At 51.0% G+C, this 19,276-nt stretch overlaps 1 protein-coding gene across 1 annotated transcript in view; it reads left to right on the plus strand.

The window, feature by feature from the left end:
- Nucleotides 1-3,109: 3,109 nt before the first annotated feature.
- VWA5B1 (von Willebrand factor A domain containing 5B1) overlaps nucleotides 3,110-19,276 on the plus strand; it is a 36,346-nt gene continuing 20,179 nt past the window's right edge. The window contains 10 exon segments of the mRNA XM_070758228.1: nucleotides 3,110-3,248; nucleotides 4,273-4,419; nucleotides 6,960-7,182; nucleotides 8,352-8,485; nucleotides 10,071-10,202; nucleotides 11,227-11,351; nucleotides 11,959-12,135; nucleotides 15,626-15,736; nucleotides 16,312-16,514; nucleotides 16,816-16,930. Of these exon segments, the coding sequence (XP_070614329.1) occupies nucleotides 3,110-3,248; nucleotides 4,273-4,419; nucleotides 6,960-7,182; nucleotides 8,352-8,485; nucleotides 10,071-10,202; nucleotides 11,227-11,351; nucleotides 11,959-12,135; nucleotides 15,626-15,736; nucleotides 16,312-16,514; nucleotides 16,816-16,930 (1,506 nt within the window).

The following is a 19,276-nucleotide window of genomic DNA, read 5'->3' on the forward strand; positions in this document are numbered from 1 at the left end:
CGGCTACTGCTGGACGTTTGAGCAGCCCCACTTAGTAAGTGAGCCAGAGGGCCCCTTGTTTCGGATCAGAGGAGGCACCGTGGAGCCCCCCTTCTTTCGCTAGGCAGAGTGCACAGACGCAGCTCGTGCCCCCCCCCACAGGCCCCTCCCGCCAGGCCTTGCTATGGTTGGAAGGCAGGCTGGGAATCCTTGAGTTACAACCACAGCTGCTGGGTCAGGTGGTCATTAAGTGGGCTTTGTCCTTGTGAAGTGAGTCCCCCGGTTAGGAAGGAAACCTGACTTGCCCCACGGAGGGCTGCGAAAGGGGTCACGTGACCCCCAGGGGCTCAGCGGCCATCATCAATGCGAGTCAGTTGCTGATGGACGGTGGGGAGGCTGCTCTGGTCAAGTGGTCATAGGTGTGGAAACCGGTTGCAAATCACTTACTTCGAGGACTCGCCTGTGCTAAACTGTCCAGGTATTTGTCCCCGGAAAAGCCCAGAGTGTGGAGGGCTGTTTGAAGGCCCCCCCTTGAAACGGAGGGTGAGGATTTGACCCACTGAAGCCCTGCAAAGAGGAGACATGGGACATTGTTCCCTCCGGGAGATTTAGACTTTTGCCTTCTCTGCTTTTGGTCAACCTCGCTGTGGTCGCAGTGGTAAAAACCCTGATCCTGTAATTCAGCAGCTAATTGAATCTTGCAGCTGTGTTTAATCTGAATTAATGAGCCCAATAATAGGCAGACTCAGCAGGCAAGGATGGGCTGGCTGAATTTCTCCTGCGGGGCACCAGTTCCGCCCAGGGATTAACCGGGAGATGACAGTGGGCAAGAGTCAGCCGTGAGGCTCAACGCCTGGAGAGCCATCATCACTGTTGTGGCCCACCAGTGGCCAGTGGAGCTGCGGCAGATTCGGACAGTGAGGAGGTTGGGGAGGAACATGGGCCAGCCCTGGAGCCTGGGGAAGGCTTGGACGAGGGCTCTGCGTCCGAGGCAGAGAGGGGGCCAGGGCTGTCTGACAGTTATCAGCTGCCTTCGGAGTCAGGCATCAGTGGGGCAGAGGAACAGGTGGAGCCTGGCCCCAGTGTGTGCATGCACAGAGCTGCCAGGGGAAGGGAACAGCTGAGGAACCAGGGTCCACTTGGGAGGAAGGCCGCAGGTGGACGATGAATGGCCCCTCCCAGAGGGAACGAAAGAGGAGCGAAAGGGGAGGAGAGCTTGCAGGAGACAATCAGTTGGCTTAATTGCTTTGTGAGAAATTTCTTGCCAAGTTTTGAAGATATCTGGCCTGAAAATGTGAATTTACCCTTGAAAGACTTTGCTGGCTGTGAATGAGAAGAATTCATAGTAATTTAATAAAAGTGGGGTTTTGTCGGGAGGAGAAATCTGCTTCATGGTTTGTGGAATCCTAGGTCAGAACAATGACTGAACAAAACCACCTCTGGCTTGGACATCGGGTTGCTTCCAAAATTAGATCCCATGCATTGCTTTTTATTCAATTGAAGCTTTTGGTGGTAGACAGTCCCTGAAAGGGGAGGCTCCATTTATCTCCTCCCTCCATCACTTCAGTTTTTCTTGAGCTCTACCAAATTAAATTATCATTGGTCCACTTTCTTAGACAGGGACAAAAAGGAAGAAAGTAGCCCAACCCTGTTCTGTCTGGGTTCCCCCAGACGCCAACACCAACTAAAAAGAGTAGCCAGACACGCTGGTAAAAAGCAAAGTCATTTTATATCTTTGAAAACAAACACAGATAACAAAAACTGTTCTTACAAACTGGAATGCTGTGAAGCTTCACAGAAGAGTCACGACGTCCAGACAATACAATAGGCTTCTTGCTGGCACACACACCACTGTAGATAATAAAACCCACGCCTCCCCCAAGTTTTCAGCCTTCGAGGCCACAAGCCAGAATCAGAGATGCCAAGGATCGAAGCAAGGTCACAGGACTCCCAAAAGATAACTCTCCACAATACAGGAAGGGCAGGCCTGCCTTTTCAACCTTTCTGAGGAGAACCACACCCAAACCCAGCTGTTGCCTATTAGGGATGGAAATACCTGGCTAATTGTCCCCTTCTTTGTGCTGCCCTTCTCTGCCTCATGTCTATGATGGCTTGTGCGTTCTCATCTAATGACTCCAGGCTACTCGCTGGGGAGAGCTCTCCCCCGGGGGTCTCAGGCTGTTCCCCCTCCTCCTCGTCCAGACATTCCTCTTCCCCGTCTGCCTGGTCCTCCTCCTCCTCCTGTTCCTCCCCCTCCCCCTCTGAGCATGGAGCCGGCAGAGTTCCAGCCGTTCCCTGAGGAGCCTCAGACTGAATCACAACAAACCCACACCCATTTCTCTACCTGAAGCATGGAGGTCAGCCTCCAGGGTGACACACACACAAACCGAGAAAGACTTGTGGGGAAATAGCCCATTTTGAAGGAAGCTTCCCTGTGTTTGGTCAACTCGGCCCCCGAATGGCAAGGGGCCCATTGGAGATCCTAGAACTCGAGGAAGGGAGAGAGCCCCCTGTAGGTGGGTTCTGTTGGGCACAGCCTGGGAATGTGGGCAAACTCTTCCCCACCCCCTATGCCTTTGCTTCTCCCCCCTCCCTCCCTGCTGATGCTGAGCCTGCCTGCGACACCACCGCCCCCCTTCCTCCCAATTGGTTAGGCTGAACCCTTGACCTACGGCCCTGCGAGGGAGCCACAGTTTTGGGCAATGAATCACTCGTCCCCACCAAATGGGAATCGGACATCGAGTGGGACGGATCCCTGGCGCCTCTGCCTAGAGCTGCCCTTGAGTGGCCACTGGGCCAGTGGGTGCCCTTGGGATCCGTCTGGACCTCCACGCCCCACCCCCTCGCCTGGAGCCTGGTGCTGCGGAGCGCAAAGGCAGTCAGCCAGGGTTGGGAAATTTAAGGCATACATAAGAAGATAATGCAGATGTCAAACAGCCTCTGAATCTACACACACACACACACACACACACACACACACACACACAAACACACACACGGACCTCTTGTATGTCCCCCATCCGGTCCCTGCAGGGCCTGGTGGAGGAATGCTTGTGGCCCTCTTCTGTTTCAGAGGAGAGAAACAGAGTCTGGGGTCCTTCTCCACTCGGATCCTAAGACGGCCTCCAGGATGCCGGGCTTGGTCAACCGGACGACCAGCACCGTCCTCCCTCTGGCTGCCTCGGAGGTCACCGCCTGTGTCAGTGGCTACGCCTTCGGGATGACCGCCTGCCTGTCCTACCGCAACTCCGAGAGCCACCCGTTCGAAGGTCAGTGTGGTGGAGCCTCATTCTTCTGTTTTCTTCCCCCCCCCCGAACTACGAAGGGATGAGAACTCTCCAAGGTCCTGAAGAGTGACAGGGAGTTCTCGACTTACGACCGACTGTGTGACGACCGTGTGACTGGTCCTCACACTTTCGACCGTGGCACCATCCTGACAATTGCGTGATCAGAATTTGGGCGCTTGGCAACTGACTGGTACTTGTGGCGGTTGCAGTGTTCTGGGACCATGTGGTGGCCATGGATGACCTTCCCAGGTGGCTTCCGACAAGCAGCGTCATTGGGGGGGAGCTGGGATTGCTTAATGAACCCCCCGATTCACTTTCAACAGGAGCCCCGCTCCCCTTTTCCCGATCCTCTCATCCCTTAATTCGGAGTCAGAGTTGGAGCGACTGGGTGGAGCTGAGCCTTTCCCGACCGGATGCCTTTCCTGATGCCTCCGCAGGGTTCACAGCAGATTTTTCTTCCTATGCTTAATTCGCTTCACAATCCACGTTAGAATTGCTCATACGTGGGGCAGGAATCACTTAACACCTGCCTGGATTAAACAACGGGAAGGCCGGCCTCAACTGTGGTCCTGAGAGAAGGGCTGCCCTCTATTTGAAGGGTGCCAACCATGCCCCCCCCGAGCTCCCCTATTTCCCCCTGGGGTGGCCGAGGCAGGCGGGCCAAGGCAGAAGGGTCGGCAACCTGCGGCCCTGGAGCCGCATGGGGCTCCTTCATCCCTCCGCTGTGGTTGGGGGTGGGGGGAAAGCAGGGTGTGCCGAGAGGAAGACTCTATGGTAGGGGGCGGGTCTTCTGGTCACCTCCCCAATTGAGGAGCCTTTTGGTTAAGACCGGTAGAGGGGAAAAGATGGCTTGCTAGGAGGAGACTCTATGGCGGGGAAGGGGACTTCTGGTCGGCTCCAGAATTGAACCGGGGGGTGGGGGACAGGACTTTGTGGATCTTTGAGGGTTTAAGGCTGGCGACCTCTGGACCACAGGAGGATTTATACCACTGCCTTCCCTTCCCAGGCCTGTTTGTCTACCCACTGGACGAATACACAACGGTGGTGGGCTTCGAAGCGGTCATCGCCGAGCGGGTGGTCACGGTGCAGATCAAAGACAAGGCGAGAATGGAGGAGAGCTGCTTCAGCGACGGGAGACCCTCGGATGAGGAGGGTGAGAGAGGGAGGGAGAGATGGAGGGGAGGGGCGGAGGGGCAAACCTGCCCTCTGATACTCTGCAGGCATGTGAACATTCAAAGTCCCAGGGGGGAGCCAACGAAAAATGGTCTGAGCAGAGGAGGGGCCTTCAAACCTGGCAACTTTAAGATGCACGGACTTCAACTCCCAGAATCCCATGCTGGCTGGGGAATTGCACAAGTCTTTTAAGTCTTCAAGTTGTTCTGTCGGCTTATGACACAAGCCTTCAATTAGAGGTAAAAGTAGCCAAAACAGACACACACACATGGGAAAATGCAACAATAATTTCTTTATCCAAAGAAAAATAGAAGCAAAACTCCCTTTTTAAATTCAAAGGGATTTCTTGTAAAAACAAAACACAGAATGCAGTGAGATAACAAAGACAATAAAACTCCAGTCAATTAACCAGTAACTGTGAAATTTGTCACAGCCGCTACTCTTCAGACGTTGTAAAACTCACTATGATTTATGGTCAAAGTCCTGAAATCCAAACAGAGTCCTGAGAACAATCCTGAACGGCAAGTCAATATCCACAAGTACGATCAGATAATCTTCCACACTGCGAGGCCGGCACGCTGCCCGTTTAACAGCAACCCTAATTACTTGAACCCCACCCAACCACAGGTGGACTCTCTTATCGCCTGTGTTGTGATTAGCTCTGGCCCAGCTCCTGCCCCAAGGACTGGGCCAGCCCAGCCACTGAAAAACCAACCCAAGAATCTGTCCTCAAACACTGGAACTAGGTCCTGTTGTGGTTAGGTCTGGCCCAGCTCCTGCCCCAGGGTCTGTGGATGTGGGGGAGACATCCACATGCTGCAGGCCTGTTTTGCCCCTGGTGGAATCTGATGATGAAGGCTCCTCTGACCAAGAAGACATGAATGACAGGGAGGAGGAGAGTGGGGCAGACAGCTCAGAAGGAGATCAATTATCTAGCTCCTCCTTGAATTCAGAATAAGAGTTAATGATACAGCCACGCATGCGGAGAGCGATGCATAGGCAACAACAACTGAGAGATTATTATCAAAGAAAATGAGGCCACCTGTGGTTGGGTGGGGCTGTGGTGATTAGTGAGGCAGCCTGTGGGTTTGGCAGTTGTGGATGATTATCTGATCGTTGTGTTTCGTGATTGCTTTACTGACTTTGACCTTTTGTGTGCTGATTTTTCCCTGCTTTGAAACTAAACCAGGGCAAAGTGTGTTTCACTGTGTGAAAGAAGAAGGACTGTGAATTGCCTCACAGCTGCAAGCTAAGTATCACAGAACTGATAAGGGACTTGTACAAATTACCAGTTTGTTTGGAGACGAGTGCTCTTTGCTATACCAAAAGAGGGCTTAGGTTAAGTTACTTTTCATTATAAAGAACATTGTTTTGAATTTTCAAATGTGTGTGTGTCTGAAATTTGTACCTGTGAATTTTTGGGAGGATTCTACCAGAGAGCCTGACAGAACAGCATGTAATACTTTTGAAGCTGTTCTCTCCTACGCATAGCTCTACGCATGCGTGGGTCTATCATTGTTTCCTCATCAGAGTCTATCGAAGATAATGAAGACTGGCTTCTTCCTGGGCTGTCTGCCAGCCACCCCCCCTTCCATCTCACAGACACTTCCTTCTTCAGATGATAGTTCACTGGACGACTCTGTCGGCAGCAAAACAGGCCTGTGACATTTGGATGTTTTCCCCACCTCCACCTCCACAGTCCTTGGGGCAGGAGCTGGGCCAGAGCTAACCACAACATAAGTTTTTATTTTATGTTTTTGTCAAACGTGTATAAGATAGCGGGTGTTGGTATAAACATAAACATTAGCAAAGTAGACATTGCCAATTTAAAAAGCTAAAAAAAGGCCAGGTAAATTGGGCAATAGGACAGGGGATGGTAGGCACAATGGTGCAATTATTTATTTATCTATCTATCTATCTATCTATCTATCTATCTATCTATCTATCTATCTATCTATCTATTTATTGGGTTTGTATGCTGCCCCTCTCCGGAGACTCGGGGCGGCTAACAACAGTAATAAAACAATGTACAATAATAATCCAATAAATACTAAAAATGATTAAAAAACCCATTAATATAAAAAACCAAACGTACATACAGACATACCACACATGAAATTGTAAAGGCCCAGGGGGAAAGAGCATCTTAATTCCCCCATGCCTGGTGGCAGAGGTGGGTTTTAAGGAGCTTACGAAAGGCAAGGAGAGTGGGGGCAATTCTAATCTCTGGGGGGAGTTGGTTCCAGAGGGCCGGGGCCACCGCAGAGAAGGCTCTTCCCCTGGGTCCCGCCGAGCAGCATTGTTTAGTTGACGGGACCTGGAGAAGACCCACTCTGTGGGACCTAACCGGTCGCTGGGATTCGTGCAGCGGAAGGCGGTCCCTGAGATAATTATGGGTGCCCTTCTCAGAACAAACGGGACAGCCCAAGTTGCCACGTTTGAAGGCCTTGGGGAGAAAGATCCCGCCCCCCCCCCCCTTGAAAGGGAGACCTTGTTCACCCGGACTTTTTCCCCTTGCAGGCCACGTGGTCCTGGATGAAGACCTGGAGAGGACGGTCTTTGTGGCCAGCCTGGGCATCGTTCCCCCCCACGTGTCCGTGTCCGTCTGCATCAGCACCTCCTCCGAGCTCCAGACCCTCACCACGGGGGCTGTCAGGGTCCTCCTCCCGGCCGTCTGCGCCCCCAGGGTGCCCCAGAAAACCCCCGGGCTGACCGGCAGCCACTCTGCACACCACCTGCCCTTGTAAGCAGCCCCCCCTCCCCCCCCATGGGAGCCCCTTCAGAAAGGAAAGATCTGAGTTCTGATTCAAGGATTTCAGTCTCCTGGGTCAAGGCAGGAAAAGACAAGGAGAAAACCCAAGGGAAAGAAAGACAACCCCCCCCCCCCATTTTTTTGGAGTCAGACTGCAGTTCCAGCTGACCTTTCCATACAAAAATCCAATAATGGCCCGAGTGGTCAGATAAGCAGCAGTTCATCAAAACACACCATGTACTTCCATAATGGGGAATGTCCGGGTTAAATTTAAAAAAAGACAAATGGAGAAGTCCCAAATGCCGAGCTTTTGTTGGTAGAAATAAAAGAAAATGGGGAAGAAAGCCAAGTTATTAGGAGATCGACCTTTAAAGGAGAGAGACCCTCTTGAGAAGGGTTGGAAAACTGGGGGGGGAAGGGTGTTCCGCTTTGAACGTCCTGTTTCAGGCAAGTCTGCTCAAGAGTTCGCTCTCACGACCCAACTAGGGAATGTCATCAGTGCTGGGAGGTTTGGGTTTGCTCTCTCTTTATGTACAAGTCCCCCACTCCCTGCTGGCACTGATGATGTTCCCTAGTTGGGTCGTGAGACGCCTGCAAGGGAATCAAAGAGCTCAGAGAAGAGGAGGACCCCACACTTTATTTATTTTATTTTATTTATTGGATTTGTAGGCCGCCCCTCTCCGGAGACTCGGGGCGGCTAACAACAGTAACAAAAAACAGCATGTCAATCCAATACTAAAACAACTAAAAAACCCTTATTGTAAAACCAAACATCCATACATACAAACATACCATGCATGAATTTTAAAGGCCTAGGGGGAAAGAATATCTCAGTTCCCCCATGCCTAACGGCAGAGGTGGGTTTTAAGGAGCTTACGAAAGGCAAGGAGAATAGGGGCAGTTCTAATCTCCGGGGGGAGTTGGTTCCAGAGGGCCGGGGCCGCCACAGAGAAGGCTTTTGTCCTGGGCCCCGCCAAATGACATTGTCAATGTTGTCGTCGTTCTCCTCCTCCCCCTCCCCTCCTCCCCCTTCCCCTCCTCCTCCCCCCCTTCTTCCTCCTCCTCCTCCCCCTCCTCTTCCTCCTCCTCCTCCCCCTCCTCCTCTTCCTCCTCTATCTCCATCTATCTATATCTATTCTGACCAGCCTCCTCCTCCACAGCAGGAACAAGCCCTGTTCCCCAGAGCAAGAAGGGAGCTTTTGCCTGGTGCGCCTCCTGGAAGCTGAGACCACCAACCCTGCAGAGTACGAGTTCAGCTTCTCCCTGGAGATCCGAGGGCCATGTCTCTTGGCAGGTCAGCCGGGATATCGGAGGTGGAGGGGGGGACACGAGGGGCCCAGATCTCTGGCCCGGGTCGAGGGTCCTGCTTCCCTAACTGTCGGGGCTGGTCAGTGGTCCAGGGAAAGGAGAGCCCTTTGGAGTTTCCTGGGCACGTTGGAGGCAGGAGGCGTTAACCAAATCTCCCCTCCATTGCGCAGAGGCCGGGTTTTGGCTGAACACATTTAATGGTGGCATCCCGAGACCGAGCCAAAATCCTACATGCTGCCTCTCAAAAACGACCTCTTAACACGGTAGTTTGTCGAGGGGATAAAAATATACGGGAAGTGTTGTGACAATGGAGGCCAGAATTTCTGTGGCTAAGCGAGGCAGTTTCTAAGTGAATTTTGTCCCGTTTTTACCACCTTCCTTGCCATAGTTGTTAAGTGAATCACTACGTGGCCGTTAAGCGAATCTAGCTCCCCCCCCACTGATTTTGCTTGCCACAAGACCCCCCCCCAAAGGGGATCGCGGGACATTGTGGGACATTGGGACGGCCATGAATGTGAGCCCTTTGAAGGGGCTGTCTTAAACATAGAAACATAGAAGATTGACGGCAGAGAAAGACCTCCTGGTCCATCTAGTCTGCCCTTATACTATTTCCTGTATTTTATCTTAGGATGGATATATGTGTATCCCAGGCATGTTTAAATTCAGTTGCTGTGGATTTACCAACCACGTCTGCTGGAAGTCTGCTCCTCTTTCAGTCAAATAATATTTTCTCATGTGGCTTCTGATCTTTCCCCCAACTAACCTCAGATTGTGCCCCTTTGTCCTTGGGTTCCCTTTCCTATTAAAAACACTTCTTCCCTGAACCTTATTTAACCCTTTAACATATTTAAATGTTTTGATCATTTATTATTTATTTATTTTTATTTATTTATTTTGTCCAATACACAATGAGGGTTTTAGTGGGTATATATCTATATACACATAGTAAAATACATGATGAAGGTTATAGAGGAGATACTCATAGTAAAATACTGTATATCTAAGAAATAACAAAAAAGAAGGTATAGTAATAGAACATATCAATGAAAGAATAGAAGAAGAGATATAGGAATAGAAGAAAGGTATAGGAGATATAGGAGAGCAATAGGACAGGGGACGGAAGGCACTCTAGTGCACTTGTACTCGCCCCTTACTGACCTCTTAGGAATATGTATAGGTCAACCGTAGATAATCTAAGGGTAAATTGTAGGGGGTTTGGGGATGACACTACGGAGTCCGGTAATGAGTTCCACGCTTCGACAACTCGGTTACTGAAGTCATATTTTTTACAGTCAAGTTTGGAGCAGTTAATATTAGGTTTAAATCTGTTGTGTGCTCTTGTGTTGTTGTGGTTGAAGCTGAAGTAGTCGCTGACAGGCAGGACGTTGCAGCATATGATCTTGTGGGCAATACTACTTAGATATTGTTTAAGGCGTCTTAGTTCTAAACTTTCTAGGCCAAGGATTGAAAGTCTAGTCCCCTCTGTTTCCCGTTTTATGGTCAAGATTAAGATATGTTGATTTTGGACAATCTCTGAGACGCCCCCCCTTCTCCCCCCCCTCCCAAAACAGGAGTGGAAAGCCCCACGCACGAGATCCGAGCGGACGCTGACCCTTCAGCCAGGTCAGCCCAGAGCATCCACATCACCCTGGCCAACCGACACACCTTCGACCGGCCGGTGGAGGTCCTCATCCACCCCAGCGGTAGGGGGCCCCCTCTCTGCTCCCTTAGCCCCCCAGGTGGGGGGGAGGGGCTCTCCCTGGTTGGGGAAGAAGGGGGACGTGGTTGCTTCTCCATCGTTGGAGGTTTGTATGAAAAGCCTGCACGGCCCTTTGACCCTGATGGTATCGGCTCTTTTTGCTTGGGTTGGGCTAGAAGACCTCCAGGACCCCTTCCGGCCCTCAGATTCTAAGTCACAAGCAGATTTTCCATCTGCTGAGAACCTTTCCCAGCCAAACTCTCTCTGTGTTTGTGTGTTTGTGTGTTTGTTTGTGTGTTTGTTTGTGTGTTTGTGTGTTTGTGTGTTTGTGTATGCCGCCCAACTCCCAGAGGATTCTGGCCAGCTTCCAAGGAATAAAAAACAATAATATGTAAACAGGATAAAAACAGTATAAGCGTAAATAAACCCAACCAAGATGCCTGCTCTCAGTCACATACCTAATAATCCGAGTCCTGTCGACTAAACAATGTTGTTTGGCGGGATCCAGGGGAAGAGCCTTCTCTGTGGCGGCCCCGACCCTCTGGAACCAGCTCCCCCCAGAGATCAGAATTGCCCCCACCCTCCTTAAAACCCATCTCTGTCATCAGTCATGGAGGAATTGAGATATTCCTTTTCCCCCAGGCCTATACAATTTATGCATGGTATGTTTGTGTGTATGTTTGGGTTTTTAATAAGGGGTTTTAGTTATTTTAAATATTAGATTTGTCATATGCTGTTTTATTATTGTTGTTAGCTGCCCCGAGTCTACGGAGAGGGGCAGCATACAAATCTAATAAACAAACAAACAAACAAACAAATCTAGGATCTGTTCATTCACATTACATTTGTTCTCTGGGCGGGAATATATGCGTGTGTCTTTGTGTGATTGTTGGGCTTGTGTTGTCGCTGTCCTCCAAATGAGAGCCACGAGTCGTGGCTTGCTATGAAAGAGGAGACGCTTGGCCCTTCGAAGGAATCAAAGAGGGGTGGGGGTCAACCCCCACTTCACTTCTCCCCTCCTCCCCCAGAGCCCCACCTGCCCCACGTCCTGATGGAGGGGGGCGACATGGCCGCAGCCCAGTACCAGCAGCACCTGAGCGGGAGGAGCGATTTCATCAAGGGCACCAGGAAGGACCCCAGCCCCGAGAAAAAGGTCAGCGGAGGGGGGGGGTGGCTGGAGTTTTGCCAAAGGAGGGACATGCGGGGGGGTGGGGTGGAAAGACCCTCCCAGATTCTGCCAGAGGGCCATGGCTGTTCATCCCCTGCTTAAAGTGTCTTGGACACCCAGTGGGGGGAGGGCAGGGGGTGGTGGCATCCATCTTCACAGACAATCTTTGACCTACAACAGAGGTCTTCAAACATGGCAACTTTAAGACATGTGGACTTCAACTCCCAGAATTCTCCAGGAGTTGAAGTCCAAAAGTCTTAAAGTTGCTAAGTTTGGGGAACCCTGACCTACAACTATAATTAGGACTATGGAAAGTCTATGGAGATGAAGAAGCTCCTGGGATGAGAAGTAAAATGTCTTCAAAGAAAAACAAGAAAGTCCCCCAAAAGCCCCTTTGGGATCTGGGCAGCCTGGGAAGGTCTCTGCCCCCCACACCTACACCCCACCCGGCTGCCCTTGTCCGATTCTGCCCAGCGCTCCAGCTCTCTCCTCTGCCCGCCCACCTGCCTCGTCCCCGTCCTCTCCCCCCTCCGGCCCAGGGCAGGGTCTCCCCCCACCAGAAGAGTTTGAGAGTTCTGCCCCTTCATTCCAGACGGAGATCATGCGCAAGAGGCTCCACAAGGACCTCCCTCACCACCCGGTGGCCATGCTCAACTTCTGCCCGGATCTGGAAGCGTTGGAGCCAAAGCTGCGGCTGAGCCAGGGGGAGTTCATATTCCTGGTGGACCGCAGCCGGAGCATGGCCGGCACCAGCATCGCTCGGGTCAAGGTAGGAGACGGCTACGCTGGACAAAGGGGAGGGGGGGCTGCTGTGAAGGAGGCCTCGGAGGCAGAGAGAGAGAGAGAGAGAGAGAGGTCGGGGTTCGGATCCCACTTCATCAAATGCGTGGGATGAGAAAGTCTCTTGCCACACAAAACGGTTGGCACAAAACATATAGGTTATGAGCCATAAAGCCCTTCATGGCACCGGACCAGATTATCTCAGGGACCACCTTCTGCTGCACGAATCCCAGCGACCGGTTAGGTCCCACAGAGTGGGTCTTCTCCGGGTCCCGTCAACTAAACAATGCCGCTTGGCGGGACCCAGGGGAAGAGCCTTCTCTGCGGCGGCCCCGGCCCTCTGGAACCAACTCCCCCCAGAGATTAGAATTGCCCTCACCCTCCTTGCCTTTCGTAAGCTCCTTAAAACCCACCTCTGCCGCCAGGCATGGGGGAATTGAGATGCTCTTTCCCCCTGGGCCTTTACAATTTCATGTGTGGTATGTCTGTATGGATGTTTGGTTTTTTATATTAATGGGGTTTTAAAAATCATTTTAAGTATTTATTGGATTATTATTGTACATTGTTTTATTACTGTTGTTAGCCGCCCCGAGTCTCTGGAGAGGGGCGGCATACAAATTAAATAAATAAATAAATAAATAAATAAATAAATAAATAAATAAATAAATAAACAAACCAACCAACCAACCAACCAACCAACCAACCAACCAATCAATCAATCAATCAATCAATCAATCAATCAACCAACCAACCCTTGTGGCCTCTAGAACAGTGGTTCTCAATGTTTCTAATGTAGCGACCCCTTAATACAGTTCCTCGTGTTGTGGTGACCCCCAACCATAAGTCTAGCACCAATTGTCCCAACAGAGCTTTAAGCTGATTGGAAGGAAGGTCAGAGGGACACTCTCATTGTAAACGCCTGATTGGTCTGATTGTAAAAATATGTTCCAAGGCGCCAAAATAGAAGCTTTATTTCCTAACACCATGGGAAATTTGTCTTTTCCCATGGACTTAGGTGACCCCTGTGAAATGGTTGTTTGACCCCCCCCAAAAGGGTCCCGACCCCCAGGTTGAGAACCGCTGCTCTAGAAGCACTGCTGCACACCCTCCACCGCTGGACTACAACTCCCAGAATTCCCCAGCCAGAGTGGAGAGATCGGAGAGAAAGGGATGATGGCTGGGGAATTGTGCCGGTCGAAGTCCACCCACCTCCAGCCTGCTGAAGTTCTCCGCACTGCCGTCACAAGGAGAGATAGACGCACACAACCTTTTGTAGAGTGCAGACTGCGCAACAGGGACAGGAAACAAAACACACACACACACACAACAGTCAGCCACCGCAAACCCTCAAAACGACATGGCTCTGTGAGATGCCTGGAGTGCAGAGCGCCCAATGCTGGGTGACACTGGCGGGAAGGAATGGAGAGGCTCGGTGGTGGTGGCCCCTCCTCCTCCCTGTACAGGTCTGCCTTTCTCGGATGCAGAAGCTGCCTGTGCCAGAACCAGATGACTCACCGTTCATTAATCCAGCTTTGAAAGTCACCGATGCCAAAGGCTGTTGGGGGTGGGGAGAACTCTGGGGTCCCCTCTGAGCCCCTACAGGCATTTCATGGCCCAACTAGGGGGTGTTGTCAGTGCCGGAAGAGGGTGGGGATGGGGGGGAGGGGGAGCAGGGGGAGGAGGGGGACCCTGGGGTCCTTGGTGCTCTCCAAGGTGGGCTGTTTCTTTGAAGACCTTTTATGGCCCAACTAGGGAATATTATCAGTGCCCCCGTGTGAGTCGGGTGTGTATGTGCTGTATGGTTTTTTAATTGTTGAGGTTTTTAAAATATATTTAATATATTTTAAAATATATTTTATTATTAGATTTGTTCCATTGTTATACTGTTTTTATCACTGTTGTGAGCCGCCCCGAGTCTTTGGAGAGGGGCGGCATACAAATCTAATACAGTGTTCCCTCGATTTTTGCGGGTTCGATTTCACGAAAAGTCTATACCACGGTTTTTCAAAAATATTAATTAAAAAATACTTCACAGGTTTTTGCCCCTATACCACGGTTTTTCCTGCCTGGTGACGTCATATGTCATCGCCAAACTTTCATCTGCCTTTAATAAATATTTTTTTAATAAGCTTTAATAAATAAACATGGTGAGCAATAATCTAAATAGTTGCTAAGGGAATGGGAAATTGCAATTTAGGGGTTTAAAGTGTTAAGGGAAGGCTTGTGATACTGTTCATAGCCAAAAATAGTGTATTTACTTCCGCATCTCTACTTCGCGGAAATTCGACTTTCGTGGGCGGTCTCGGAACGCATCCCCCGCGAAAATCGAGGGAACACTGTAAATTGAATTGAATTAAAATTGAATTTCCACTCTCTCTCCTGCTGGAACTGGACCTCTCTTGCCCCACCTCCTTTCCTGGAGCACTGAAAGCCTCGAGTCCACCATGAGGACCGCCCCCTTGACCTCGCCTCTTTTTTTTAAACCCGATTTTTCTCCCCACATACAAATTACATGTATGTACCATACGTTCCAGTATTACAAGCCGTCATACCTAACTACATTTTTTTTCTCCCTCCATCAAAATTACATATTTTAATTCCAAGAGCCAACCCCAGTCCATCCCTCTTCTTCATCTTTCTCACATTCTCCTTCTTCCCAGATTCGCCCACGTATCTACAACACTCCGTGGCCTGCATTGGCTGCCGATCAGTTTCCGGTCACAATTCAAAGTGTTGGTCATGACCTTTAAAGCCCTACATGGCATTGGAACAGAGTACCTCCGGAACTGCCTGCTACCGCACGAATCCCAGCGGCCGATAAGGTCCCACAGAGTTGGCCTTCTCCGGGTCCCGTCGACTAAACAATGTCGCCTGGCAGGCCCCAGGGGAAGAGCCTTCTCTGTGGTGGCCCCAGCCCTCTGGAATCAACTCCCCCCGGAGATTAGAACTGCTCCCATCCTCGTCTTCCGTAAACTACTTAAGACCCACCTATACCGCCAAGCATGGGGGATTTGAGACACCTTTCCCCCAGGCTTATTATAATTTATGTTTGGTATGTATGTGCTGTTTGGTTTTTAATTATGATAGGGTTTTTAGGGTTTTTTAATATTAGATTTGTGCCAGTATAATATTGTTTTTATCATTGTTGTGAGCCGCCCCGAGTCTTCGGAGAGGGGCGGCATACAAATCTAATAAATTATTATTATTGTTATTGTTATTGTTATTGTTATTGTTATTGTTATTGTTATTGTTATTGTTATTGTTATTGTTATTGTTATTATTATTATTATTATTATTATTATTATTATTAATCTCCTACCTCTTCCTCCTTCTCTTGCTCCAATTCATCTTCCACCTTCTTCGTCCTCACCTCATGGTTGATGTTGCATGTTCCAATTTAAGGAAAAAGTCAACAGGTGACTATTATAGTTCTTCCAAGATCTCCTGATATCTCTTTCGCATCTCGGTTGCTTTGGCAGGAGGCCCTGATGGTCATCCTGAAGAGCCTCGTGCCGGGCTGCCTCTTCAACCTCGTGGGCTTTGGGTCCACCTTCAAAGCTGCCTTCCCTGCCAGCCAGGCCTACACGGAGGTAACGGGAGGCGTCCTGAGCACCGCCAGCCACCACGGCCGGATCCCCTGACCTCTCAGCCGGTCAGCCCAGAGGGAGGGCAGGGCGGCTTCCGGCCCAGCTGAGGCCTCCGTAGAGGGGACGGGCCCCAAGGTGGGCAGCTCCAATTCTGGGGGAGGCAGGTTGATTTATGGCCACCATGAAGCCCCAAGACGGCTGTTCAAGGGACCTTTGATCCAACTTATGACCTTTCTTGCCACTGCGTCTAAGTTGGTCGGGCAGTTGTTAAGTGAATCTGGCTGGTCAAGGGGTCCCCCCGGGGTGTGTGTCACGTGACATGGCAGCCATTGTAAACAGGAGCCCCTTGCCAAGTCCCGGAATTTGCGACGGTCATAAGGGTGAAAAACGGTCCTTGGTGCGGTTGGAACTTTGAACGGTAAAAACTAAATGAACTCTTGGAGTCCGGGGAATCGGAATCTGTTCCGGCCCAGCTGGTCCTTCTTCCCTTCCTCATTGCCAGTTGGGGGGGGGGGGCGGGGTTGGCCCAGATGTCAACCGGTGTGCCCAGCGCCCTTCCCTCCCTCCCTCCCCTGCAGGAGACCCTGGCGGGGGCCTGCGAGAGCATCAGGAAGATCCGGGCAGACATGGGCAGCCCCAACATCCTCTCCCCCCTGAAGTGGGTCACCAGGCAGCCCGTCCACCGGGGCCACCCCCGCCTGCTTTTCCTGCTGACGGACGGGGCAGGGGCCAACACCGGCAAGGCCCTGGAGCTCCTCCGAAACCACGCCTCCTCCACCAGGTGGGCCCGGGGGAGAGTTTGGGTCAGAGGAGGTGCTGGGGGAGGGCTGGGTGGCCCCTCCCCTCCCTCCACCCAGCGCAGGCTCCCTCCCTCCGGAGGAAAGAAAACGGGGATGACCAGTTGGCCCATAAAGAAAGACAGCAAAGTCTTGGCAAAGTTGCTGCTTTGCTGAGCTTCGTTTCTTCCGCGAGGATTCCCCTGCTGACCCTGTGGGCAAAGTTTACAGAGGAAGCAGCCTGCATTTACCACGGCTGGACCCCTGGACCCACTTAACCCCTGGGGGCTCCTCTTCCTGCTGCAGGTGCTACACCTTCGGCATCAGCAAGAACGCTTGCCAGAGGCTGCTGAAGGGCCTGGCCAATATCACCAAAGGAAGCGCCGAATTCCTGGCCGAAGGAGAGCGAATGCAGCCAAAGGTGGGGGCCCTCGGACGGGGGGGGGGGGGGAAGGGGCCACCGTAACTTTTTTTTAAAAACATTCCCTTTCCACCTCACTTCCCTTTTTTGTAGAGGAACGGCTTTCTATTGCTATCTGCGAGAGCAATCATGGGCTTCCCTAAATATGTCCATGTCACACCAACACTCCGCAGTCTGCATTGGTTGCCGATCAGTTTCCGGTCACAATTCAAAGTGTTGGTTATGACCTATAAAGCCCTTCATGGCACCGGACCAGATTACCTCAGGGGCCGCCTTCTGCCGCACGAATCCCAGCGATCAGTTAGGTCCCACAGAGTGGGTCTTCTCCGGGTCCCGTCAACTAAACCAGTGTTTTTCAACCAGTGTGCCGTGGCACACTAGTGTGCCGCGAGACATGGTCAGGTGTACCGCGAAGCTCAGAGAGAGAAAGAAAACGAGAAAGAAAGAGAAAGAGAGAAAGAAAGAAAGAAAACAAGAGAGAAAGCAAGCAAGAGAAAGCAAGCAAGAGAGAAAGTGAACGAGAGAAAGAAAGCAAGAGAGAGAGAGAAAGAAGGAGGGAAGGTGGGAAAGACATAGAGGGAAGTAGGGAGGGAGAGAGAAAGAGCAAAGAAGAGGAAAGAAGAAGAGAGAAAGAGGGATGGAGAGAGAAAAAAAGAGGGAAAGAGAGAGAAATAGAGCAAAAGGGAGGGAGAGAATTTTTTTGTCCAAACTTTTTTTAGCCCCCCTCCCCCCCCTCAATGTGCCCCATGGTTTTGCAAATGTAAAAAATGTGTCGCGGCTGAAAAAAGGTTGAAAATCACTGAACTAAACAATGCCGCTTGGCGGGACCCAGGAGAAGAGCCTTCTCTGTGGCAGCCCCAGCCCTCTGGAACCAACTCCCCCCAGAGATTAGAATTGCCCCCACCCTCCTTGCCTTTCGTAAGCTCCTCAAAACCCACCTCTGCCGCCAGGCATGGGGGAATTAAGATTTTTTTCTACCCCTAGGCCGTTACAATTCTATGCATGGTATGTATGTATGTATGTTTGGTTTTTATATATTAAGGGGTTTTAATTTGCTTTTAGTGTTGGATTTTATTGTATATTTTCATGATTGTTGTTAGCCGCCCCGAGTTTTCGGAGAGGGGCGGCATATAAATCCAATAAAACTAAACTAAACTAAACTATTTTAACCCTAAGGATGAAGGTGAATTTGATGCAGTTCCTTTCAAAAAGGAGGAGGAGGAAGACGAGGGGAAGGAAATGAGAGGAGGGGCAAGGAGAGGGAAGAGATGGGAAAGGAAGAGAAGAAAGGGAGGGAGCAAGATGATTAGAAGACTGGAGGTTTAAACCAGTGTTTCCCAACCTTGGGAACTTGAAGATATTTGGACTTCAACTCCCAGAATGCCCCAGCCAGTTGAAGTCCAAATATCTTCAAGTTCCCAAGGTTGGGAAACACTGGGTTAAATAGGGTGCAGGAACTGGGTGTGCTCTGCCTACTGGAGAGAAGGACCAGGGTTGACATGATGGCATCTTCCGATGATGTTAGAGGGGCTGCCACGGAGAGGAGCCGGTGCACGTATCCTCCAAAGCAACAGAAGGCAAATACGAGATTTCTGTTTATTCCTCGTACATCTCACCGGCAACTTGGCCTGCTCGGGATGGCCCCAAGGCAGCCAACGAAAGGGTCTCCCCTCCTTGTTATCCCCACCACAAGATCACCTGGGCTGGGAAGGGAAAAGGAGCGAGCGAGCTCCTGGGATTCCTCTGCGGTAGATTACTTTGAGCAATCCGTGAGAGCTGAAAAGGCTGCCGGATTAAAATCTAAGCACCCCCCCCCCAAGGACTGCCAAAGAGGGTCCCCCAGATTGTCCCACTCGCTGCAAACCCCGTGCAAGCGTTTTAAATCTCCCCTTCTGCAAGAGGCTGGGGGGAGAGAACAAAAGGACACCCCCCCCCGGCCCCAGTAATGATACATGACTCTTTCTCAGCTCCCGAATCTGTGAGAGGAAAGGTGGGCTTCAGGAGAGAGAGAGAGACAAGAGAGAGAGAGAGAGAGACGAGAGAGAGAGAGAGAGAGACGAGAGAGAGAGAGAGAGAGAGAGACGAGAGAGAGAGACGAGAGAGAGAGAGACGAGAGAGAGAGACGAGAGAGAGAGAGAGACGAGAGAGAGAGAGACGAGAGAGAGAGAGAGACGAGAGAGAGAGAGAGAGAGAGAGAGACGAGAGAGAGAGACAAGAGAGAGAGAGACGAGAGAGAGAGACGAGAGAGAGAGAGACGAGAGAGAGAGACGAGAGAGAGAGAGACGAGAGAGAGAGAGAGACGAGAGAGAGAGAGAGAGAGAGAGAGAGCAATGGCATCAATTGACC

Source organism: Erythrolamprus reginae, chromosome 8, assembly GCF_031021105.1.
Source record: "Erythrolamprus reginae isolate rEryReg1 chromosome 8, rEryReg1.hap1, whole genome shotgun sequence".
Lineage (NCBI taxonomy): Eukaryota > Metazoa > Chordata > Lepidosauria > Squamata > Dipsadidae > Erythrolamprus > Erythrolamprus reginae.